This window comes from Pyrgilauda ruficollis, unplaced genomic scaffold (genome assembly GCF_017590135.1).
Source record: "Pyrgilauda ruficollis isolate IOZ18807 unplaced genomic scaffold, ASM1759013v1 scaffold2, whole genome shotgun sequence".
Classification (NCBI taxonomy): domain Eukaryota; kingdom Metazoa; phylum Chordata; class Aves; order Passeriformes; family Passeridae; genus Pyrgilauda; species Pyrgilauda ruficollis.
Window position 1 is genome coordinate 9,301,936 of NW_024519206.1, and position 26,716 is coordinate 9,328,651.

The 26,716-nt window shown below is 38.6% G+C and overlaps 1 protein-coding gene across 3 annotated transcripts; it reads right to left on the reverse strand.

Moving 5' to 3' along the window:
- Window positions 1-7,026: 7,026 nt before the first annotated feature.
- TMEM196 (transmembrane protein 196) lies at window positions 7,027-26,429 on the reverse strand. 3 transcript variants are annotated; one of them, XM_041466452.1, is made up of 5 exons: window positions 26,059-26,413; window positions 14,161-14,217; window positions 12,085-12,339; window positions 10,155-10,228; window positions 7,027-7,854 (listed from the first exon to the last, which is right to left on the reverse strand). In XM_041466452.1, exons 1-5 carry the CDS (start codon window positions 26,203-26,205, stop codon window positions 7,848-7,850), a joined length of 540 nt encoding a protein of 179 aa, XP_041322386.1. In that variant the 5' UTR covers window positions 26,206-26,413; the 3' UTR covers window positions 7,027-7,847. The 3 variants fall into 3 exon arrangements, with proteins under 3 accessions (XP_041322386.1, XP_041322389.1, XP_041322385.1); XM_041466451.1 differs by lacking the exon at window positions 7,027-7,854 and adding an exon at window positions 8,007-8,183 and having other exon boundaries at window positions 26,059-26,423; XM_041466455.1 differs by lacking the exon at window positions 10,155-10,228 and having other exon boundaries at window positions 26,059-26,429.
- Window positions 26,430-26,716: the final 287 nt, after the last annotated feature.

Sequence of the window (26,716 nt, forward strand, 5' to 3'; positions counted from 1 at the left end):
CACTGACTGATGGAAATGGGCATTTTTCACTATTGGGTGCTAATGGAAAGGTGGGGAGAAAGCAGCAAAAATCCCTTTGTTTGTTCCTTTCCTTTTCTTGTCCTTCAGTAGATCTGTACTTATAAAATTCATTTATTCTGATTGATCACTTCTGTGCCTGCACATCCACTTACTATTTTTTGCAGTGTTCAGGGCAGTGCAGGTTAAGGTCCTGATTCTCATACTGACACCACTACAAAAATAGGTGCTAATCATTGGACTTGTCTGAGTGTTAGTCTGTCATTACAAAAGAATCCTTATTTGAGGCAGTTGTTCAGATTTAACTTTAAACATAAATCTTAGTCCAATTACTCTCAGTGGAAGCAGTTTCTTAAGCATGTCTTTAAATATAGTCCTCGAAAGAGACATTAATTTAACATTTGAGAAGCTGAACCCACAGGTACACGAACATACTGCCTTTTGTTCATAAAGCATGAGCGTTTACTTTCAAATATTCTTCAATTTTTTTTCTGTTTGTGCGATTTTCAAACCAAATATTGAATATAATACTGTAGAGCATTGGGGAGTCACAAGTGTATTACATAAAAGAATAAACTTAACACACAAAAAAATTGTTACAATGAAAGTGAAGAACTTAAAGATATGTTGAACAAGACTACATTAGTGGTACTTTTTTTGTTTTGGTTTGATTTTGGATTTGTTTAGGGTTTTTTTATTTTAGGTATTATGTTTTGGGTTTTATTGTCTGCCATTGAAGGCATGATGTGTCACTACGTCATTAAACCCTTAAGTCCTTTTTCTCAGAGGTTTTTTTCCCAAATTTTCCAGTCTTGCAACAGAGATGCAACTGGCTCCTTTGTACATACACAATCTCATAATTGCAGCCATAGAATTACCACAGAGTTAAGACTGTTGCAACATTTTCTTGAAAGACAAATTGTGACCAATTAATATTTATGTGTCCTTGAAGCTGTTTTGTTGGATGCTCGTTCTGGCTCCATTACTTGCCAAGAGACTGTTGTGACTCAAGTACATAGCACAGACTCTGAAAAAAGCTAACATGTGTCCTAAGAGGGGGAAGAAAGGTCATTCCCTCTTGAGCAAACCATTTAGCATAAGGGATGCATCTTTCCTTTGACAGATGGGAATGAGATCCCTGTGTAGTCCTTCAGCTTTGATTGATGGCTGGCTTTGAAAGCTAGCAAGAGCACAGGTCTGTCTGTGCCAAGCTAGGTGTGGCTTTGAAGCAGTGTAGGTGTGCCTGTGCCACACTGTGTGTTCCTGTACGTGACCTGCAATGTGCAGGAGCGCTGCATTCGTGTGTGTGTGCGTGTGCTTCTGTGCTCATGTTTGTCAGCCCCACCTCCCAGCATATGGTCAGGGGTGCCTCAGTAATTCAACTCCGCATCTGGGTTCTGCAGAATTCCTTACAGCACATTTTAAGATCCTAGGTATATGTGTATCAGTGTTAAACTTGCCAGCCTGCAGCAAATTCACACAAGAGATCTGTCTATCTGTCGATGGAAATCAGAGAAGGAGACAGATTCTAAAATATAAAGCAAATCCTTATTTTCTTCATTACTCCTACAGGTAAAATAGGCTGTTTGTCTGACAAGAAACTGAGGAGAAAAAACTGAGACAGTATGGAATTTTATTCAATTTTAATATCCTTGTAGGATCAAGACTAGTTCAAAGCAGTCCAGTAGGGATGAGAACTCTTAGCCTGCTAGCTGTTGGTCCAATGTAACTTTGGTAAGGTGGGAATAAATGGGAGAGGAAGTTAAAGATGACATAATTCTTATGCACAGGGCAGAAAGATTAAGTTTACATGGGAAAATTTTAAAGGGTTTAGAAGAGAATTTTGTTTGTATATGTATATACATATAGTCTTAAAATCTGCCCCATAGGGAGGGATTTTAAGAAGCTAACCCAAGAGAAGGTTAAGAAATTACTTGATTCCAGTTTGTCCCAGGCTCACTAATTTAGCATACAATAGCATAGTGAGAGTCAGTGCCTGGGAAATCTGCAGAGAAACAAATTACTTTAAAGTGGGAAAGTTTGTGATCATTGGAATAAGGGAATTGGAATAAGGGAATTGGAATAGATTACATGGAAAAGTTTCTATGGAAAAGCGTATGTTGCTTTCAAAGATGTTATATGATTTATAAAAGGATTGTCAGATTAAGTATCCGGTCTTGTGCTATACAGAAGGAAAAGCTAATAATAAAATCCATTCAGATATTTCTTCAGGTATAGCTAAATTTACAAGCTCAACAGTTTTCTTCATAGTTTTATATCTTTTTTTTCAAGCATAAAATAGAAGCAAAACAATGCATTGCCTAAATATGATCATGCAGAATCCCACGCCTTTTAGATCCAGAACACTTGGACCATTTCAAGATCTCTGCTGCTGCCACCATAGTGTGAGTATAAATATTAACCTACTGTTCTTCATGTGTAATAGTTAAAAAAGTAGCTCTGACTCACACTTTTCCAGGGTGCTACACAGTTAATAAATATTCCTCCAAAATTCTAGCTGTCAACATTCCTGGAATTTATTCCTGGATTTAGGGTGGAAGACAGCAATGATATCAGTAATGTAGCAAAGCACAGAAATTTAATAGTGTCAGTCTGCATGTTTGGACTTCATGGTTTAGATTTAGATTTGCCTTGTTTGCAATCTCATTGTAAAATGAAGGCAATGATCATTGTTTTTTTTTTCTCTGGGCAAAAAGGTAAGAATTGATTCAATGTTAAACACTTCAAAGGATACAGCTGCATTTTAACAGAAGAAAAGAGATGAGGGTAGATATAAGACAATCTCCTAGCTTGAACCAGCATGAAGTAGGAGGGAGAGAAAATAGGGTTCACATAGTGATGTGGGAGAAGAGCTGAACAAGTTTGTGGTCCTGGTAACATAATTTGATTTGTCTCACACTACCTACTAGCCATAGGACTCAGGAAAGAAGGGAGGAAATCCTAATGGTTCTTAGACATTTTTAAATGTAGGTATGATTTCCTAAGGGTGCAGAAGGAAGTTGTGTTGACTCCTATACCTGGTTTATATCAGCAGAATTATATGCAGCTTTTCAGTTGTGTTTATGGTGTCCCTTCACCCCTGCCTTCCTAGCATGTTACCATTGCACATTATGCCAGTTCATGTAAACAGCTATTTTCAATATGCAGATGAAGTTATTTTTAATTAATGTACGTGATCCACCTGTTCAAAATGTCATAACTGCATGTATTTTTAGAAAGACACATTTTGCAGTTTATGGTAGGATTTTAAATGCATTTCAGACAGATCTCTGGGAAAACAAATCAAAACAAACCTTCTACTGGTTATGAAGCAAAGTTGGAATGCTGTGGAAATCGCTATAGCAGCCTGCTAAGACTTGTGGTTAAAGAGCATAAAAGATACCTTGCAGCAAATCAAATGCAATGTAAGGGGGAAAAAACAACAAGCACTTCTGTGTATGCTGGGAGCTCATTTGAGGGGACCACAGAGCAATAGTGAGGGTGCTGTGCCCAGCCTCTTGTTGGTTCTCTGGCAGAAGTAGGTGTGTCTGTGCTGCGTCTTCAGTGTCTCTTGGACTGTTTTCATGAGAGGTGGCAAGAGAGACCCTGGTGCAGCCCTCTGGACTTTCTGTTCTAAGTCAAAGCTGCTTCTTCCTGTAGCAGAACAACAATTTCATAGCCAAGCAAGTCTCTCCAGGCACATACCTTCTGCTGAAATTCCAGCTACTGATTAATCTCACCCAGTTCCTTTTTTTCCCCTTCAAAACACCATGTCACATTCTCATAATTTTATAATTAGGAGTAAAAAGGCTTTTCTGAACAAGCTTCCCAAGGTCATTTAGAGCTGCTTACACTCTAGATACTAAACTAGAATGGATTTAGCATCTTACTCCAATCAAATTATGTTTTACAAAAAATATTCTGCTATTTTCTTTTTCTTCTTTTTTTTTCTGCCCCCTAGCAACTCCAAGTCTGTCTGGTTAGCCCTTGTACAAGTTCTAAAAATATTCCTCAAAATCTGTCTCTAGATGCACGTACAACAGCTTTGGTTGTACATATTTTTTGTTTATGTTGGAGGTTTATGGTGAAGCTAAAGATGTCACTTCAATAAAGAAAAGGAAAGCTAGATAGAACTGTTTTAGTCGGGAAGATTATGCAAGAATATCTGCAATTATATGGTAGTTTAATGCCAGTTTTTAGATATTTTACATATTTCTAAGCATTTAATTATAAAAGGTTCCTTTTAACTCCTTAACCTGCCTAGGACTGGGATCTGAAAGGATTAAAAATGGCTTAAACCATGAGACTCCCATTTCACCGCATCTTTAAAATCACACTGTCAGGGAAATTCTTTGATATAAGCATGACTGTTTGTGATTATGTATATCAATTTTCTTAATTGTGTATCAATTTCCTAATGAATGTGGCCTGCTTCACTGTTCTTCATACCTCTCCAGATCATCTAAAGGGAAATTCATATGTCCTAATACAACAAATATATTTTGAAGATTGTGCAAGAGAGATTTAAAACATATTATACCCACTGTTCTGCACAGTTTGCAATAAGCACTGCTGATTGTTGTAAATTCAAAACATGTGTGTTTCTCATCTGCTGAGGTTCAATGAAATGCAAAGTATAGCATAAAATATAGCCTTAGGTGTTATAACATGCATCAAGGACTTACCAGCTAAGTCCTCTGCACAAAGTTTAATAAGTTCATTCAGGAAGAGTGTTGCTTGACCTGGTAAATAACAGCTGAATATCTCAGGATCTAAGCCAGCATCTGATTTTACAGCAGCATGAATCAGACAACTGTGTCAACAGCAATACATGTTTCATTCTATTTAGATTGAAAAGGACTTGGGTGCCCAGCCTTCAAGCTATTGGTGTAGTTACGCTGGCTGGTCACATTCTGAAAAATGAAAGTTTTGTTTTTCATGCAGTTGGATAAGTGGAATGAATGTGCTTTCATCTGTACCAGTAACGAAAACATACAGAGAATGTTTCCATTACAGTTGAATTCTGTATTCAATTATGGAACAAAACCATTAAACAAAGTGAAACTTTTCCCAGAATTCCCCTACCACATACACATAAATTGTGGTAATTTACTCTGAATTCTGATCCTCTTTTTATGTCTCAAGTAGGAGCACTCTGTCACATTTGTTCCCAAGTCTTTTTAATTCCAGATTTGCATTTTCAAGGCTTTTATTTATGTAGGGATCAGTTTTTCTGCAAGCTTGGCACCAAAAGAAGGAAAAAAAGCCCTACCAATTGAATTTGGGGCCCAGATCTCTTCTTTCTCCTTCCAGCAGCTCTGTAAGCAGACATGATGTGGTGATATTTCATAATTTACAGGTGGGCTTCAAACATGAAATTAAAGAAGTGTAGAATGTATCTTCCTTTCCTTTCCAAAGAAGGAGGAAGTGGCTGTTGTACTGCACTGCTGTGAATATAGAAGAATCACCTATTTCCCTGCACTATTCCATGCTCTCACTAATGTGCCAGGAAATTAGGTGTTTGTGATAAATAACTGGGTGGTGTTATGGTCAGTAGTTTCAGGTCATCCCTGAGCAGATTCTGAACTGCAACTCCAAACTGTTCCAGGATCTGAAGCTACCATTCCTAGTCCTGAGATATCACAAGAGACTCTGGTGAACGGTGATATTGTAGTTGTGCTATGGAGCTAGTGATGAACCTCAGCCAGGTAGTTCCAAGGTGGATTTTTGAGTAATTTTTTTATTTACTCTTGATTTCATTTTATAAGGCCCTTGGGTTTTTTCTGAGGCAATGAGGGAAGGAAAGTTACAGAACCACCTCCCCAGGTTGTATGTTCAATGTGCATTTTTCAACATATGTTAATCTCTGCACCCATTTATACCATGGTCCTGCCTTGGCAGGTTGTGTCGAGTTGCAGCAAAAATGCTCCTATAAAGGAAATATACTGGGGACAGATTTATCTCGTGCTTCCTGCTGCAAAGGAAGAGAAGTATCGAACTGAAGGGACAGTGGGCCCTATAAAGAGTGCAAACAATCTATAGCGTAGTGAAGGAGGCAGTTTAAAGACTTGTGCTACCTGGAAAGGGGAGCACCTCCTTGAGCAGAAATACCTTAACAACTAGTTATTTTGCTATGACAATATCTGTATTCTTTATGAACCTGAACAATCTCATTAGCAATTTCTAAGGTATGTAATGAATACTAGTATACAGGATCTTTGAGAAAATTCAAAAGCTCTTTGGGACAGTAAGTAAGTGAAGAGAAACCTTATAAGGTGGACTGTTTTTCAACTGATAAGCTTAGCCATCTAACTAATTAGCTTGGAGTTTAAGGGAGAGACTTAAATTGCAGTGAAGATGTTCCCCATGTTGTAATTAGATGGGAAAATACCTTGCAGACTTCAACAATTCTAAGATAGCCAATTTAAAGATTATTTTATGCTATATAGATTCACAAAACAATTTGATGTAATTTACAGAGGTTTTTATGGCATGGTTTGAACATTAATAGGGTTCTATTCATACCTGTCTGGGAACATGGGTATGAATCACCGAATGTTGCCAGTCATCAGTGATGCTCACATCTGAAATTCATGTTGCTGTGCTGGGCAATACTGCAAAGTCATAGACTCACTATGTAACTTTAACACAAGTGATTTTATATGAATATGAATATTAATATTATGCTGTAAATGTTCTGCTACAGATGATACCTTCCATTTTTCATGGCTGTACAAACCACTAGGTTCTACAATGAGTTTGGGGTCAGTTAAAGCTGCATACCTGCTGCTTTAACATACCCCCAAACATTATTGTTGGTGTGGAGAATTGACAGTAACTTCTGACCTTGACCATGACTCTGTTCAGCCTTCATTTTTTTGCCTTTCTGAGCTTGCTTCACTCTTTTAGAAACTTTTCAATATATTGTGCTAAACTGCAAGCATGACAGTTCAGCTTTGCAAGATCTTTCTAACAAGAAAAAACCCCAAAAGATCTCTCTAAAACCTCTGGTTTAGATTTCATTTTATTTGTCATCTTTTATGAACAAATTACGAAATATACTTCATTCACAAATTGGAAATATTTACAATTTATTTACAACAAGGCATTATTGAGGTTTTGATTTATGGCATTCTTAGAGCGTTCTGTCTTTCAAAACAAAGACGTTGGTGTTGTTTTCAGCACACTGTTCATTTACACTCTGGATGTGAAATGGGAGCTTTTTGGAAGAGGAGTTTGCACTCTCATTTGATATGATCTACTGGGAAAACTGAGGCAGGATGCATTCAAAATGTGAGGAGAGGGACTGTGCAGATGTGTTGCTATACCATGCCATGATCTGAAGCCATCATATTAAACCAGATGCTGCTAAGTGGAGAGGAGAAAAAGATTCCCCTGAGCCATTCTTCCTCTGCCTTCTCCTTTGAGTAGGCTAAATGCCGTTCAGTTTATTTTTTTTTTCTGATTTTTGAGTCTTCATGAGAATAAGGGTCTTGCGAAGTCTATTTCAAATACTATCACAATTCAGAAAGATTATTCAGACAAAAAACTGAGAGTAGTCAGGAAGTGAATAAATATTGTATATCTGCAAAATGTTTACGAGATAAATTTTGAACATGGTTCTAAAAGGGAATTGCAACTGTGCTGGTCTGCAGTTATGACATTTGAGCCATAAAAGCTAAGATAGTTTCATTTTCTTAATGTCTTGGAGTCTATTTTTTTCCTGAAGAAAATTCTAAAACCACTTCCTTCCATGGAACTTTTAAAAATGTCTTAATATACACTTCCGTTATAAATCAAATGTGGGCCACCATTGCTTAGGTTGTCTGTCATTTCCTAGAACAAGAATAGAAAACATTAATTAAAATTAGAAGTATTGGAAGGTGATTGAAATTCAGTTGTCTAAGGTTGTGATGAAATTTGAACAAACTCAGAATTTCAAACATTCAGAAACACTTTACATTTTTATTTAGCTTGATAAACCTCATTGTAAAAAAATCAGATTTTTTCCTTCATAAATTAGGTACATTTGATAGCTGATAGATTCATTGATAGGTGATTGAGTTGGACATTACACTCAGACCACGTATAGAGCATTGATGGCATCTGTACTAGTTTGTGATGTTGTCCTTTGAAATTGCATCAACTCAGGCTTGTGTGCCGATCTACAAAAGAATGAAATGGTAGTTAAGTCTCTGTTTCCATTCAGACCTCTGTCTGTGATGACATGCTACAAACAGATGCCATTCAATGCTTGCTGAAATAGACATTTGGGAAGTAGATCTAGATCCAAACAGGATCTAAGGGTTTTAACTGCTTGTTTTCCCTTGGGATGGGACTGATTTCAGTTTTCCCTTATTATGCCAGTCCACAATTTTTAGCAGTTCAGGGATTGCTTCTCCAGTGGCAGGTGAGTCATCCCAGAGTAAGCTGACCAGCTTATGAGTCAGAATCCTAAAGCACCTGAACCAAGATTTGCTCAGAGATAGATTTTCTAATTCTCAAATTGAAATGCAAACAATACCCCCTTAACAGCTGTCTAAGCATAGAGATGGCTACATTAATTAAACAGTTCCCTGATCTTCAAGGCTGCAAAGCCACATTGAGTTTATGGTTGGAACTACCTTATTCTGAGCAATCCCAGGCCTATTTCATACCAGATTGAATCTGGATGCAGTAATAAGTGATCCGCTGCTTATGTCCAATGAGAACATTCAGCTATGGCAAGAGGAATGGGTACAGGTTAAAATGCAGCTTGAAGTTTTTCTAAAATTCAGGTAGGTGAGGTGGAGGTGCCAGTGTTGGACTAGTTCTAACATAGCTGCATGATGACCAGAGGCTCTTCTCTGCATGGAAAGATTAAATTCACCTCTTCTTCCTCCTAGGTACATTAGGAGAAAACATGAAATAAAAGGGATTTGTTTGTCCCCCTTCCTGTGGAAGCTTCTGTAAAAAAGTGAAGCAACATTCATTGGTCTAGGCAGAGAGAGAGAGAGAAAAAGACAGAAAGAAAGAATCCAACTCTATAGCACAGTAACTGAAATTTGTGGTAAAGAGAAGAAAATTATTCAACCTGGTCTTTATTAATAGTCTTACTCTATCTCTCTCTTCTTTTAATCCACAAAATTTGGCAAGCAGAGACCAGAACTCATAGTAACATAAAGTTAAAAAGCACTGATACCTCCTTTCTCAGATGTTGCCAGCTACATTTTAAAGCAAATCACAGGACTTAATTGTTCCCTTCACAGTTTTTGAAAGAAGGGATGTTCTGTTCTTCTCTACAATGTCACCAAACCAAGTAGCCTTGCCAGTTAATACTCCTGAATCAAGCATGAGCTTCAGAGAAAATCAGGTGTGAAACTAATTTTGAGTATTTTCTACCACCCAGGTCTTCATTTGCAGATGATGGTGTTGGATGTTTTTGTATTGTGCCTTATTCTCCTCATATATTGAAGAGGAACATGCATGCTTAACACTGGACTATGGATCCCAGTTTGGGGGTTATCAGCGCTGTAATTTGCTTATTTGTGGGTGCTTAAAGCATTTGTTGGATCTACGCTGAAGGTATCTGTCAGCTGGGAAAGAGACCAAGATTACCAAAGCCAAAAGAGACCAAGAATACCAAATACTAACTATCAGTCAGCCATATTTTGATAGTAATGGTCTGTCAGAAGACATGAGTCTTCCACTCATGAGTTTCCTTTTGTAAGCTTCATCACTTGAATAATCTGCAGACATCAGCTATTAGAATATCACCATAGTTTTGGAATATATCAAAACCCATTTATTTTCCCCAATATTTCTAATTTTAAACAAAGTTAATTAAAAAAAAAGTTGCTGAATTCGGGGAATTAAGGAGCACACATATTAGAAGCAGAGTGAATCAATGGTGGCTACATCCAAATAAGAGTATTTGGATGCCTGTAACTAGGGTGAATATTTTAAATACTCAACTTACTTCCGGATTGCAGCGTTCACCACGTAGAGTTATGTCACTACCTGGAAGCACCATTCCTGCCTCAGAGTAACATCACAGCATCAGCCAACTTTGATTAGCTGAAGCTATGACTTCCTCGTAGAGGTGGCCCTTCCTGAAGTGACATAACAACATGGTCGCTCCCTAGTGTTCAGCGTACCTTGGAGGTAACTCTGGTGTCGGGGGAATCACCGGGCAGCTGGGCAGGTCGGTTATTTCAATACCCCTCAATCTCTAATATAAATATAACAATTATACAATAAATATAGCACAAACAAATGCACATGCAGTACATGTCTACATTACTGTATATCAGTATAAATATACAATATGGTCATATATATAAAACACTTCTAAGCTGTTTTCTAAATTAGGGTCTAATGTAATGTAAGTTTCTGTGCCATGACCTAGTGTACTCAACCCTGCCATCAGCAAGCAGTCTGTGGGTCTGAGAAATCCCAAGTTGGGCCATGTGTACATGCATACTTGGCTCTACAGCAGAGGTGCAGGAAGTTTGCCATCAGTGGGGCGCATCCCAGATCTGCTGAGTGTGTGCAATAGGGTTGCTCTGTACATTGTGGCCCTTCACCCAGGATAAGTGGACACCTGACAGTCCTTGCTGCTAAGTGTCAAAAAGCTCAGTAGGTCAACAGGCCAGGAAGGTAGGCAGTGAACTACACATGGTCATCCTCACCCCAAATTGATAGCGTGGATGGCTTTTTTTATTTTGACAGGTTTTTTAATTTCCAAGCTGTTTCATCTTCCTTTCCCTCTCTTCTTTTCTCCTATCTTTGTCCTTGTTGAAGCAAGTCTCTCTGATAGTCAATATCTAGCCTTCCATCAGCAAGACCATCATATTTACCTAATAGCTCATCAGAATTATTCTTCATTTTAAAATGAGATGGAGAAATGTGTCTCATCTGTTGATTTTATCACCCTGTTTTATGTTACTGCTTTAACCTCTACTATTTAACTTTTTAAAAAGTGCTTAAAACATCATCTTTTTAAAACTTTTCAAACTTCCTGTTTTTAAGACACATTTCAAACATCATCTAAGATTAATTCAGTTTATATTTCTACTTGGAGTCTCATCTCAGTTAAGAAACCAAAGAATAGTGACGAGTAATTTTTAACTGATATATTATGTTTTTTCAGGGAATCTGAAAACAGTTCTACAGTCTGAGCAGACTAATCCTTGCTCTGCTCTTCAGAGGTTTCAGTAGACAACAGACTCTTGACAGTAATGAAAACTTGCATGTGGAGGTTTAGCTGGGCAGTCCCCTTGACTTTTGTTCTTTTTTCTGCTCATTTCTCAAATAAAAGGCATTGGATAGATACTAAGTCCAGATGCAAAGCACAGGTTTACAGTGGACACTTAATTCCTCAAATATTATTCAGATCTGTTAAGACAAGGAGATGATTTCAAGAAATCCATTCCATTACTTGTTTTGATCCTATGTGCTCAGCTTTGGAAGCTTCAGTTTCAGCACCTAATTATATTCCTATACACCTTGGAAGGCTTCCTGTTAATACAGAAAGGAAGTAAATGCTCAGTGCTGCAAATGAGACCAGTTTTATTTAGGTGTCTAAATATGCCCTTAGATCCTCAGGTTAAGTCACCTACATTTGTGAACTGTGGCTTTTCTGTTTAAATAGCCCAATTTATAAGCTGAGTACTTGGGAGAGGAAGAAATTGATTAAATCCTGAAAGTATGCAATGATGTGGTTAGAGAAAGCTTTCTGTGCTTTTTTTACAGTACAAGACATGATAATTCATATTAATAAGGCTTCCAATTTTTTAGGAAGTGCTATATTTAGCAGCTAAGCCCCTGAATAGCTATACAATGGAATTATGTTGAAAATGGATGTACTTCATTGAAATGGATGTACTGAAAACATACAGTACCTAAAAATAGCTGCATATAATGCAACATAATAAAGCTTACACAGAATGGCAGCATTTCATTTTCCAGAAGCTCTTTCTCATAAAAAAATGAAAACTGAATATATCTCTTGCCAATTGTAAATGTTAACACATACAGTAGCATTTCAGGAGAATCAAAACAAATAAGGGAGGACACACAACTCACTTTTTCTGCCATTTCATGGGAGTGATGCAATGAATGTTCCCTTTCGGAGAACATTCGCCTTTGTTCATAGCTGGCTAGCCGACAAGTGAGCCATGAAGAAAGGGTGCAACCACCAATTCCAATGCATGCAAGAGACATGGAGGCAAGGTGTAAAGAATAGAGAGCAGATGACTTCTTTGTCAGAGCACGAAGAAATTGAAAATTTAAGATTCCTCCTATTAGTCCACAGATGCAACAGGCAGAAAAAAGTATCATCTGTCAGGAGAGACAAGAGAGGTTATGTCACAGTAATATTTCAGAGATAGATTAATGCATATAAAATATGAGATAACCATAGTTTAATTCTTTGATAGCATCATTGCCTGCAAAACAATGCACAGCCCCTTGTTTTTAACTCTCTTAACTCCCACATTGCACCAAGGGAATATATTCCCTTCTGGTATACAAGAGTTAAGATTAATGTTGCATGTGAAAAAAAGTTGGGAAAAATGAGTAGGTAAAGTTAAAACCTATTCAATGGAAGGACTGCTAGGACACAAAACTGATTTCCAGCTGTTCATGCAAAACAGCAACATGACAGAAGGTGTCGTAATTTTCTATTGTGCAGTTTATCACCCTGCCTCAGGAGTGAATGCCTCATGTATTTGTAGTGAAACTCTCTTGCTTTGTATGCGTTCTGACTGTGCCTCCTGCTCAGTTAGAATTTATTCAGTCAGATAGCAGATTGGAGGCTTTCTGCAGCTTTTGTGGAGTCTTTGAAAGCATTCAAGGTGAATGTGCCGGTCAAAGAACCAAAAGAAACAACAAAGAAATCTGTGATGCTTCTTTACACAGGGTCAGTTTGGTGACTGTATGGTTGGTTGGTTGGTTTGGTTGATTTTAACTTGACCAAAATATTCCTGGGAATTTTAGAAATCAAATTTAGAATTTAGAATTTGCAAATTTAGAATTTGCAGAAACAGGCTGCAATCAACAAGACATTTTTAAAGACCTCCTTTGCTTTTAGTCACAAAGATGTTACGCTGGTTCAGGATGTGCGTTGACCTCAAATGATGCAGGAGCAAAAGACCTTATGGAGACAGTGTTAAATGATTGTCTTATTCACTTCCCTTGATACTGCTGACCTGTCAGATGATGATCTAGATGGGCATGTAACGTTTCTCGATATGGCTTTGTATATGTACTTATCTACTGTGGCAGCAGAAATCTGTGGAGCCTTACAGACTAGTTCTGTACACAACTAAGATGAGAATTTCCTCAGGAATGTAGCATTGAAGATGTATTTTGCAGTCCACTGGCAAGTGACTATTCCATGAGACCTCCGGAACAGATGGCTTTTAGAAACTGGTTATGGTACACATGTTTTAAGAAATGGGACTGTCATTTTAACAGTTTAAGATAACTCATTGATATTAAAAAATAATTGGAAAGAATTTTAATTCCCGTCACACTTATGCTTGTTTTATGTGACTTCCATCTGTATGTGGCAGAATAATCAAGCTGACAGAAAATTAGGACTGGCATTATCACTTAAAATAAGATCATGTCTTTAACATAGAGTTCTGCTGTGACTTGTTGAGTAAAACACCATTTTGCTGCAGTCAGAAAATGACTGTACTTGAAGAGACATCTTCCATCACTTTTAAACTTAAATACACATGTTTCACACTGCTAAACAAACTTGCTAAACACTTAACAGCTATGATATCTAGAAACAAACTGAGATGGCAACCCAGTGTTTGAATGAGAGAATATACAGTCCAGTGACATTACTGAGATGCATTTATTGATTTGACATAAATTTATGTCAAGTGATTTCCGATCAAAGTTTATCCAGATATGGATAAATAGGGATGTATAGCTTAAATAGCATGACCTATGTGGGCCATTTCAGAATTGCCTTGTTTTTTATGACTATTTCAAAGTGATGATTGCTTTTTTTAGATTGCCAACTTGTAATTTTTCTAATTGTTTATCAAAAACCCTTGCATGCAGAAAGCCCCCAGTAAAGAGTTCAAATTAGATAAGTAAGCCTGTCAAATATTTATGTGTTATGGATGCAGTGGAAAAACTTACAACAAGTCCAGACTTTTTTTTGGCACACAATATTCCACATACGCCACAAAGCAGGAACTGCAAAAAACAAGAAACCAAACAATTATTTCAACATTTAAGGTAGTTCAAATCCCGCTGTGTTGTTGTGGTGGTGGCCACAGTTCTGGAAATGGTTACAGTTGTCAGCATTTTTGTCACAAACCTTATGTTTCAGGAGGTTGTAACTCAACCATAAACATTCTTATTGGATTGAAAGCTGGAATGAGTAATCATAGTGACCATGATAACTCACGAGAAAAGAAAGAAAATATGGATTTTAAGCTGCTTAGGTAAACAAGTTGGGGAAAAAATCCCCAGTGTTGCAAGCATAAAAATACCTTTTTACTGTTTTATTTTTCTCTCACAAGAGTCTAGCAAGGTACTGGTCAGTGATCCAAATAATCTACTTCTAAGCATAGCACAGGGACTTAATGCCCTGATCCTACCATCTGAACCCCTGAAGGATCACATATGGATCATTGTCTTCAAGACAGTGGAGCTCTGGGCAAGAATATAATTCGGTCATGTCTGTGGGTGCAGGTGTAAATAACAGTAAGTCTGTTGGTGTGACTACTCTGGGTATGCAGAAAGATCTGTTTCAGACTCTTGATGGCCCAATTTGCAAGAGAGCATGAACGCATCTGTACTTTTTTTTAATGTCATTCCCTCACACAAACTGATTTGCTAATTTTAGCACCAAGCATTAGGCAAAAGTTAATTACCAAAACCAGAAAAATGCCTACCAACTGATAAAAATAGATGATAATGCTTAATAGTGGCTCTGTCAAAGACCACTGATGTCCTCTGATGTCTTTTTTCTTCCTACAGAAAAGTTTAATGAGGAAAACAATCAGTAGTCCCCAGGGAGCAGTCAGGGTAGGAGCCACAGTAGTTGTATGAAAGCAATAAGGCCTTCTCCAGGTGTTAGCAATACTGTCAAAAGATTTCCTTGATATCCCATGAAGTCCTTTGTTAAGAAATCTATGCTACTTATTTTCAATAAAGCTAACCATACTTCCCCATTGGGAAGTAATTTTATAGTTTTAAAACTGTATTTTTCTACACTATTTTTGCAATGAGATGGCGTTTCTAGCAAAAAGCTCTGCTTGACCCTGATTTAGAATTAAATCACAGAAAAGACCTGACTGTTACATAAGAAATTAAAAAAAAAAAAAAAAAACCAAAAAAAAAAACAAAAAACAAAACAAAACAAAACAAAAAAAAAAACAAAAACAAAAACAAAACACACCAAAACCAAACCTACCAAAACCAAACCCAAAAATTGAAACCCCTAAGAGGTTCTATAAAGCATTCAGGGTCTGTGTAATATATTGCAGGTACTTCTTATTTGCACTCTAAAATTTTGCAACTCCACTATTTCAGTAGGGCAGTTGCTTTAACTCATAGTTTATCTCCCTCTAACTAAAGTAGTTCATGTGTATAGCTAAGTATAAGCCTTGAGGTATCTTTTTACTTTGAATTAAACCCATGAAAACAGTTCCCCATAATGAATGTGGATAAATTGTGCATATTATTTACTTTTATACTAAGCATGGGATGTGAATTTAATACCAATCAGATTATAGAGAGGGCTGGGTCACGTGGACCATGGTGCTGAATGGCGCAGGACATACCAGAAGGCCCAAGTGGTAATTGCTGCTAGAACCCACTGACTGGAATAACAATAAAACAAAGCAAATCACCAGGGGCAATGCTCCTTCTGCACTTTCCCACAGGCAAAAATTTCAGCTCATCATATCTGCTTTGTAAGTGTTCACTCAGGCTTTCTATGAAGTTTTGGGGTTTTACTCCCAGTCCTGCCATTGCAGATTGCCTTCAACTGAAGGCACGCTTCAGATTTCCACACATCGTGTTTTGTATTTCTCAAAATGCAGAAACCTCAAATGAAATTTGTTGAAGACATCTTTGTAATTAAGTTCTATTCAGTCAGATTTGATAAAGTGGATTAATAATATATTTTCTCTCTGTAGTGATTGAATAGGATTGAAAGGAAAATTAAGAAAAATTAATTAGTGTTGGAAGATATTATCACAGATAGTTTTAACTTGTTAACTAGTTTAAAAAACTGTGTGTTTGAAAATTTACCTTCAAAGCTGAAAGAGTATAAAAGAGAAGGTTACCATTTCTTCAGGAATGCTTTAATTCTGCTCCAGTTCATTTGAGTCAATGAAGCTAATCTACAAGCGCTAAGGTACCAGCTTCTCAAAACAAGGGGTGACTATTCCATTTAAAGCATCTGACTACCTGGAGTAAAGATCTGGATGCAGTTAGATGTACCTTAAGTTTGCTAATGATACTAGACTAGGAGATACCATGGACTGTTAAGTGTAGAGAAGCCTTACAGAGAGATGTGAATAGACCTGAGAGCTGGGTAATTACCAACCATGTGAAATTTAACAAGAGCCAAGTGCCAGATTCTGCACCTAGGACAGTGTAATCCTGGTTATGCATAAATACTGAGGGTCAAGACATTGGAAAGCAGCCACAAGGAAAGAGATCTGGGTGTCTGGCTTGATGACAAATTGAATGTGAGTCAGCAGTGCGCTGGCAGCAAAAAAGGCCAACCACGCCCTGGGGTACATCAAGAACAGCATCACCAGCTGGTGGAGGGAAGAGATTATCCTGCTCTATTCTGCTCTGCTGCAGCTGGTGCAGAAATGGATGATGCCTCAGTATCAGAAAAGCACCAAATTGTTAGAATGTGTCCAGAGGAGGATGACCAAGATGGTGAAAGGCCTCAAGGGCAAGACTTATGAGGAGCAGCTGAGGTCACTTGGTTTGATCAGATTTAAGAAGAGAAGGCTGAGATGTGACCTCTACACAGTCTATACCTTTCTCAAGGCAGGCAGCAGAGGGAGAGGTGCTGATCTCTCTTTGATGATCAGTGATAGGGCACAAGGAGTGGAATTTCATCAAAGGAAGGTTCTTCACTGCAAGGGTGGTCAGTCACTGGAACAGGCTCCCCAGAAAAGGGATCATGGCACCAAGTCTGTCAGAGGTCATGGAGCACTCTGAATGCTGCTATTAGTCATATGATTTAGTGTTAGGTAGTCCTGCAAGGAGCATGGAGTTCGACTTCGTGATCCTTATGGGTCCCTTACAAGTTGAGAAATTCTACGATTTTATGATAATACTGTATTGTGTCATGTACACTCTGCATGTATTTTCTCTCTCTACATCTACAGTTGTTTGTACATATAGACAAGGAATAACATGTTCCATAGTTAAAGAGCTAAAAGAGTTCTTTGTATTCTAACTCAGAGGAATTGGATATTCATGCTTCCTCCACATTCTTCTGTTTAATCTTGAGGTCATGCTGAAGTTTTATAATCTGTATGGCTATGAGATAAACAAGTTGTGAAACCGAATGCACTCAAGTGCCTGAATATGTTAAAAAACCTTGGAAGAAAAGCATTCAGGCAGTAGCAAAGGATTAATGTTATTTAGGTTGGGGCTTTTTTTAAGATGACAATGTATTGCATTCATGGAGAAAAGGACTGCCCAAAACCTAGTATGGATATTTATTTATGTCAGCATGCATTTTGCAATTAAAACCGATGGATGACTTTGTGCCACAGGGTCAGGCAATTATACCTCATGCAAAGCTTTGAAACTTCTGAGCTAAGTTCACAACTCTTCTAAGGCTGATTCACTGGAAACAGTGGAAACCTGCTCTATGAAGAGAGTATTAGTAATACCCTTGGCTCAGGAACTCTGCTCATGTAGAATTTCTTTAGCCAAGCTTTCCAATGTGGAGACACCTAGAACAGTTAGGATTTCAGTGAGATATTATGTGATTCACTCTATTCTCTGCTTTTTGATAACATAGCGACTTAAATTTTTTTTTCTTTCTTTTTTTCTTTTTTTTTTTTTTTTTTTGTGGTCTTATAGGAATTTCCTATAAAAATTTTTATGTCTCAGTGTTGTGATCAGCAGTAGTGAAAAGTGGATGGGAGAAACTACACTAGCTCTTCATACCAGAAAAAGAATGAAGTAAAAATCAAAGTGTCTTTTACTTAGAATCTTCTATTTTATAATACTGCAAACTGGAATTCAGTCATCAGGGGCTCTGTTGTCTTGACACTCTCTCTATGTGTTCTTGGCTATCTTGAAAGACTTCATGTCAATGCGTTATAACAGTAAAACTTGGTTTGTAAGTGTTAAGCTACTCTGGACTACAGTTTACCATTGAGCAACTAATACTGTCATGGTGAGGACTTGCCCCTTTCTACTTGATCATTGATTATCCTTAATATATTTTTACCAGCCAATCTCATGGACTTTTAAAAGGTAATTATATCTTCTAACTATGAAACCTAACTTACCTGAGGTAAGTTAGGCAGACTTATACTGAAAATACAGTAAATCAGGAGTGGAAAAAGAATATATCACTGAAGATAAACTTCTTGTAAATAATGCTCAATTGTTGAAGTGTTCACAGCTTATTCAGAGAATAAGGCTAAAACATTTCATTAAGGATAAACTAAGCTAATAAGCCCTACAAAATGCCCTGGAAGCCAGAAAAGGAACCTCAGCTAGAACTTTTTTAAACAGATGTCTCCTTGTTGGACTTCCATTTTAATTGTTTTTCATAATTTAAAAAAATCATAAAATGCTAAAGGACTGGAAGGCTCACTTAAAAACCTACACAGATCACCAATTACACCCAGACCCTATTGATTATAGGGTTACTTTTGGTTGCAGACTTATTCATACCTCCTACACATACATGATGTTTTGCATCAAGACTAGCAGAGAAGCCTTGTATTGAAACTGTTGGAACAAGTCCAGAGAAGGCACAGGAAGCTGGTAAGATAGCAGGAGCATCTCCCCTAAGAAGTCAGGTGGAGAAAGTTTGGGCTGTTCAACCTGGAAGAAGAGAAGATTCAGAGATTCACAGATTGACAGAATATTCTGAGTTGGAAGGGACCCACAAGTATCACTGGGTTTGCGTGGAGACCTCATAGCAATCTTCCAATATCTGGGAAGCTGGAGAGGGACTCTCCATCAGGAACTATAGTTACAGGACAAGGAGTAAAGAGGTAACTGGAAGAGGGAAAATTTAGGCTAGATATTAGGAAGAGATTCATTACTGTGAGGGTGATGAGGCACTGGAACAGGTTGCCCAGAGGCTTTGGGTGACCAAACCCTGGCAATGTCCAAGGCCAGGTTATACAAGGCCTTAAGCAGCCTGGTCTAGGAGGTAGGAGGTGTTTCTGCCCATGGCAGGGACAGTTGGGACTAGATGATGTTTAAGGTCCCTTCCAATCCTTATTGTATGATTCTGTGATTCTATGAGTTTATGAGAATGTATCATCAAGTAATAGACAGGGGCATAACCACTCTTGGGTGAATGGTAAAAAATCCAAAAAAAGATACCAAGAAGCACAAAAGCTACTTAGAGACTGAGTGCCTCAATCCCACTTTCAGTGATGATTTACCATGGACCCACCAAAGTCAGTGCTGCTCTGATAGCACCAGTGTGTGATTGCAAGGTGATGCAGTAGTGTCTGCTTGTCTGTGGCGTTTTTGTCATTCACACTGCAGCTGTACCTGCTGATGTTCCATACACTTATTGGAAAATGTCTCTTTTTGTCTATTGAACTTTGGAAAAGAACCCCAAAGACCTCCCAGAAAACAGGAATGTTTATTTTGAGACTGCTTTAATTTACTTTATATTGAATATTGCCTTGAAACAAAGCCTCAGATCCAAAACCCCATAAATTTTGGTAAGAAGGCTAAAATCTCAATTTATATTCAAGTTCTGTGGTTTGGAGCTATCCCTATTTCATATTTTCTGGAACAAAAGACTTGGCTTCTTTCACTTCCTTCTGGAAAATGGGTATTTTTTCCCTGGTAGTTGAAAAAGATTCAGTTTTAGTAAATCTGCAGGAAGCCAAATATTTGTTTCTTTCCACCATGAAAAAGAATAGGAACTATTTTTATTTTATATCTTGAAGCTAAGAAAACTTTCTGTCTTATGTTTTGAAAAGGCAAAAGCAATGGTGAATGTAATTTCCTTGAAAAAATGAGAACTGCTCATAGAAAAACTTCCTGGGCACAGGCTGAACAAAATAGTAGAGAAAACCTGTTGAATATAAGGACAGCTTGATTCCTAGTCATTGTTCATGACAAAAAAGACAGCTAAACTGTATACACTGCATGGGAAGTCCTCTGTGGGTCATCCATATGTATCTGATGAAACTGAGGTAGGGAAATCATTCCAAAATGGAATGTAACACAGTGAAAATGCAAGTGTGTCATACCTATTCAAATGACACTCCACTTGGAAGACTAAACCATCAAGACAGAATTGACAGCTTCACTTTTATCCACCCTTGTCAGGCAGTAAACTAGAAAATTCTGTGTTTTTACACTAAAGCTCCATAACCGTGTGACTTCCAGAACAATAACCAGGAATTTGAAATTAGTAATGTAAAGAAAGGAAGATTCTATTTAATAATGTTGTTTCAACTCCATCCAAATGAGAAAAAAGCTGAAATCCCTAATGGATGAACTAAGCAGAAGAGATATCTCTAATTGTAACTCTTATTCAAAGCAGTATTTCAGAAGAAGGATTAAATATTCTTAGCACAGACATAAAGGGCACAGAATCTACTCATGAAAACAAAGACATCAAACTAAATAAAAATTACAACAGGCAAGAAGATCAAGCCTAGATACCAGGTTTGCCTATTATCTCCACAGAGAAACACAATAACCTTTTGCAAAAGAGGGATGGAAACTTCTAATGATGTTGTTGTCCCATGCAAGTGATCGTGGGGACAGGAATGTCTAGCTGGCTGAAAGGCATCCAGACACAGAACCAGAAGCAACAGCATTGCCAAAACTCAACCTTGTGTCCTACCAAATCTGTCATGCTGAGAGGGGAGGCTTTGTTATAACTGAGGCGCAGTGTTAAATCACGTCTAATCTGAGCCAATACCTTGTCTGGCAGTGTGCTGTTGGGTCTTATCAGATCAGGTGCTGCTACACTTTCCACTGATTTAAGCCATATGCAAGCAGTTTAAATTCTATCCCAGTCCCCGTGATTAGTGTTTCCACTCATCTGGTTATAGACCTACAGAGATGCTTTAAAACTGGAGAATGGTTTTTAGAAACAATCAAGGAAATTAAGAAGTGTGTTTCTGAATCTGACATCAGTGATTCAAAAAACCTCTATCCATCTCTAAAAACACTTAAATTCTCAGCGCAAAATAATAATGTTTACTTTTTGTTTGTTTAGAGCCTATCGGAATAACAAATAAAAAGAATGCTTTTTGTTTGTTTTGTATCAAGCATTTGGTTTAGAGTGTGACTGCTTACATCTCAAAAAAGTAATAAATGAAAGATTATTCCCTGCAGGTGAACTACAGTCTTATAGTAGTAAAACATTTAAGCATATTTTTAAGTCAGTCTATATTCAACAGATCCTCTAAATACAACCCAGAAGCTAAATGGAGCTTCTTCCAGGTCTCCAAATTACAAAAGGAACCTACTGAAAGACCTGAGCTGAATTCAGTGAATTTTCCTGGCTCCATGCAAGGCAAGAAGCTTCCACCCTTGGTATGTCCTTCCCTATCTATAGGTACAGAACTGTTTCCAGCTTCTACTGAGCTCACTGAAGGTCCTGTGATTAATTTCATCACGAGCGGCAGCCAGACAGAAATATGGTCAGTTTGATGAAAATGCAATGCATATGTTAAAATAAAGTAGGCTCACATCTGCATTTTGTCTGCATGCTAAACAATAATGTGATTTTTTTTTGGTGCTGTTTTTGAAAAAAATAAAATTTGACTGTTCTTTCCAAAGGAAACTTGGCAACAGTAAAATCTAGATGTAAAATCTGGTGGTTTAAAATTTCAGGCCACCAACATTGATTTAACAGTCTAAAAAGGTTTTCTTGCTCTGGGAAAGTCCATACAGACTGACACTTTTCCTTCAAATCTCAGATCAAAAAAATTAAAGTAATTTAAATCAAATATTTCAAGTGCCAACTTGGAACAAATTTCTGTAGCCAAATGCAGATTTTTAATGGGCAGGCAGACATCCACTGTGATAAAATCACAAATCATGGAAACAATAATTCTGCCTCTACAGACAGGCAAACAGACCAACATACAGAAAGTGCATATCTCTCAAATACATTCAGATATTTGCCTTTATAAGGGAAGAAATTATTACTCTTGAGGGGCATAGCCATAAGTGAATCATCGAGTATCTCTCTCGTATATGAAGATAGATGGCATATTTGTCTAAAGATGTGGCTTTTGTCTCTCATTCTCTCTCTCTGTGAGGGAGACTCATTTACAGCAAGGATTTATTCACCACTGCAGGATAAATGAGGATAAATGACACAAATGTATGTGTGTGTGTGAATATCTATTCACTACTCATAGTGAGAGTGATGAAACCACTGTGTTCTAAATATAGATGGGGAAGCATGTGACCATGAAAAAAAAAAATCTCTGAATACTTTTTGGTTGATTATCTTCTGACTTTTGTTGTTGGTGCAAAAGCGTTTGCTATGGATGCTGTCATTCTTGCTATGTTATTGTTAGTGGTTCAGTGTTCTCATTGGTTGAATTATTCTATAGTACGTCATATAACTGAATTGGAATGGTGGATTTCAGAAATATCCCTCAGCTTCTGGGAAACAAAGAAATCTGGGAGACACTGATTACAGCCTGTAGAATAGTTGATCCCAATACATACAACAAAGAAAATTTAGAAATCAACAATGTGTGCACTTTCAGGTATTTGGAACTGTTTTTGTTGTGGGTTTGTTTTTGCTTTTAGCATTTTTTTGCAATTTAACAGCCATGGCCTATTTTAAAAAGAACAGATTGGTGATGATGTAAACTGGATAGTTGTCTCCACATGCTCCAGATAATTTGAGAAGACAGTCACACCTTCAGTTGTTTACTTAGGGCTACTTTTTAAACAACTTGTACTATCTTAATCCAATTCAACTCCAATGAGAACGACAGATTTGAAACTTATTTTCCCCCCATTTTTATGTAATTTTTTGATACAGACATTGCCTAGACTTTCAATTTCTTCATTCTGGTGTACTCTACTTTCCCTGGCTTGCTTATACATAATTCAGGGCATGCAACGATCAGGGTACTTCAGCCCATGCTTAACTTCACTTGTATCAATAATGCTATGGATGGAATTCACATGGTTAAAATTAGGTAAATTAGTAAATCATCTGTCTGAATGGAGGCAGGGAACAATAAGAACAACTCTTTTAATAGAAAAGCTAATGTTTGTCAAGTGCCAAGCATCATAGGAAGGCAAGTATAGAAGATAGAATGTGCATGATTTTTAAGATGCCCAAATTTCAGGAATTCAGGTTAAGGTTTCCATGGTGATGCTATCTTCATCTACTTCCTTATGAACTTGGGTCTCTGCTGAGTTCCACCCACATGAAAGGATAGAACAGGGTCAAAGGTTTTCTGTGCATTTTCCAAGTAAATTGCAACAGGAGCAATGGCACTGTTCAACTTAAGTATTTTGTATCTAACATGTCAAATAATTAGTTTTTCTTTAATGTCCTCTTCTTTACCTTAGTGTTCACTTCACAAAGGAAAACCCTGATTCAAGGGTGTGAATTGGAAAAAAATAACATATTTTATGCAAGACATATCCTTTAATACAGGCAACACGAGCTCAGTGTAAGCTACAGTGAGCAGAAAGGAGGCTTATGCCACTTCTGCAGCAGGACATTCCTGAGGATTGTCCAAACAAACCTTTGTCGGGTTGTTTAAATTTGAAAGTAGTTACCCATGACCCTAAGTATCCTTGGAGAACAGTAAATCTCTGGCCCCTTTCTTGGCTTGCCTGCCTCACTTGCTAGTCCCCCTGGAAGAATGCAAACTAACAGTTTCAACTGCTGGAGTAGTACAAAGAGAATAGTGGTGACAATTTAGACCACAGATCTTTAGTTCAATGAAAAGTAAGCCAGCCTTTAGAAATATCTGCACGTCACTTTGATTTTCTAATTTCCTCAGCTACATGAAGCATAAGGTTCCTTCTTCCACTTTGCATTTTCTTTGAGGCCTCTCTCTGCCTCCACAACATGCAGTTTTTGCTCGGTTCCCAGCACCTAATGTCTGCCTCTGCTGCCTCTGGTTGTGGGCATCCTTTGCCCACTTGTTACATTTGCAAACAAGTCCCTTTGGGTTACCTTCCATGCCTCTGCACTCACATATGAGAATAATTTCCTATAAATATCTTCAAAACCTCTTCACTCTCCTCTGTCTTATTGCTGTCTAAAACTCTACCTATGAAAAGCTCTAAATCAGCCAAACTGCTGGTGCAGAATGCAACCACCTGTTATACCACTCAGTTTTGGTTTGTTTTTTCTTCATACTCACACACTTTTACACTGTATCTGTCACTTACTATGATTATAATGTCCTTGGAAGCCAATATCTAATATAACAGAATCTTAATCTATGCCAGTACAATCTCTGGGGTGACAGCATAAAAATGAATGAGGCAGTTATGCAGGAAATGTGCTTCGTCATGAAATGATATCAGCTGTGATAGCATTGTCACAAAATGCAATCACTGCATAGAATACTGATCTCACTAACTGATCAAAGCTCTTTGACCTCAGTGAAACCCAGGAAATTGATCTTTGCCATTAAATAGACACGTGGTTTTAAGTATTTTTTTTTCTTCATTAGCAATGATCAGAAACCTCCCTTTTTGAAGCGATTTTGATAATATCATTACCTGTTGACCTGGTAATATCATTACCTGTCTGATCTAGTCTTCATTTTCATTCCTTACCTACCTGTTCTGCAGTGCTTATGTGTGCTTATATACTGCCAAAAATATTTATCACTGTTGTCAATAATTAATAATTATTGACAGTGAGAATATTACATGAAGCACTTTGTCTGAATTAATCTATAAATTAGAGGAGGTTATGCTGGTGAATAATCAAGAGTGTTTTACATGTATCATGTTATCTGAAGCTAAGCAAACAATCCTTTTAGAAATACTGCTGTACAATACAAGCTGGCCAAAACCAGCTTTGGACTTCAAAAATGCCCACTCATGTTTAGACTGAATGTTCAACATTTCCTATTCTTTGTTTCTTATATATAAATAACCATTTGGAGGAAAATTCTTCCTAGAAGCATGCATATCTCAAACTGGAAAAATAAGAAACATTTCTGAGAAGTGAAAAATGCTCTGTGACATGCTTCTATTAACCCATTACTTTTTTTTTTTTTTTGTTATTGTTTTTGTTCATTTTACAAGAAGCTTAGGGCGCCCAGTACATGAGAACATCTTCCTCATCTTCCTCCTTTTCTTTCCCAATGCCTCTTTCTATTTTTCCTCCAAAAACTCAGGACTCAGCTGGCATACCCTTGACGTTAATTTCAAGCACCTTTTGACAGTCTCCTCACCATGGACAGGGCTGTTCTTTTGAAAAAGCAAAAACTCACAGTCTATTTAAAGACCGTAAGCTATGGCCCGGGTTTCACGCGAAGCATCGGGCTTTCCCAGGTGTGAGAGGAGGTTCAGAGAAAGTTCAATCGCTCACAGCAAGGCTGACAAACGGAAAGGAGCGAGAAAGAAGAGGTCTCCCCCCGCCCAGCACACACGTACATCTGTCCCCGCCGTGCGTCCCGCTCGCCCCACGACTCCGCGGACCGTACCCCAAGCACATCGGAAATGGACCCGGCGAGGCCAGCGCAGCATGCACTCGCGGGAGGGAAAGGAAGGGAAGGGAAGGGAAAGGAAGGGAAAAGGGGATGCCTTCGCACGGTCTGACCATCACCATAAAGAGTTAAAGAGAGAGTGAAATGGCTAACGTACACACACCCCGCTCCATACCGGAGAAGAGTCTCCCAGCTGAGGTTTATGCTCTGTGAGGACCAGGCTGAAACTGACCGCCCCCACGGCCACGCTGGACACCCCTAACCCTATCTCCAGCACGGAGAGCACCAGGAGGCTCCCGATGATCTGACTGCTGGTGCACATCCTCCCTCGGTCATCCTTCCTTCCCGATCAGCCGGGGAAACCGCGCATCCTCCTCCTCCTCCTCCTCCTCGGGCGCTCCCGCGGCCCTAAGTCGCCCCCAAACTTTTCTTCCTTCGCAGGCAGCCGGGGAGGAGCGGCGCATCCGCGGCCGCCGGGCGCTACCGAGGGTCGGCGGGGCGGCCCCGGCGCCGCCGGGCCCCTCGCAGGCAGCGCCGCGCGGCCCCGAGCGCGGCCCCGGCGCGGTGGAGCTCTCCAAGGTGCCGGGCCGGCGGTGGGTGCGCGGCTCCGCGCTCCTAAGGGCTGCGCCTCCGCCGGGAAAGTCGACCTTGTCCGCTCTCCTCCTGCGCTCTCATTGGAATGACCTCACCGGGATTTTTTTCCCCCCCTTCTTGTTTCTCTCCCCCTTCTCTTCCAGGGCTGGGGGCGGGGGGTAGAGGAGTGTGGCGAGCCCAGCCCGGCTATACTTATGTATGAATCCAGACCCAATGCACGGGCAAGGCGCACGGCAGCC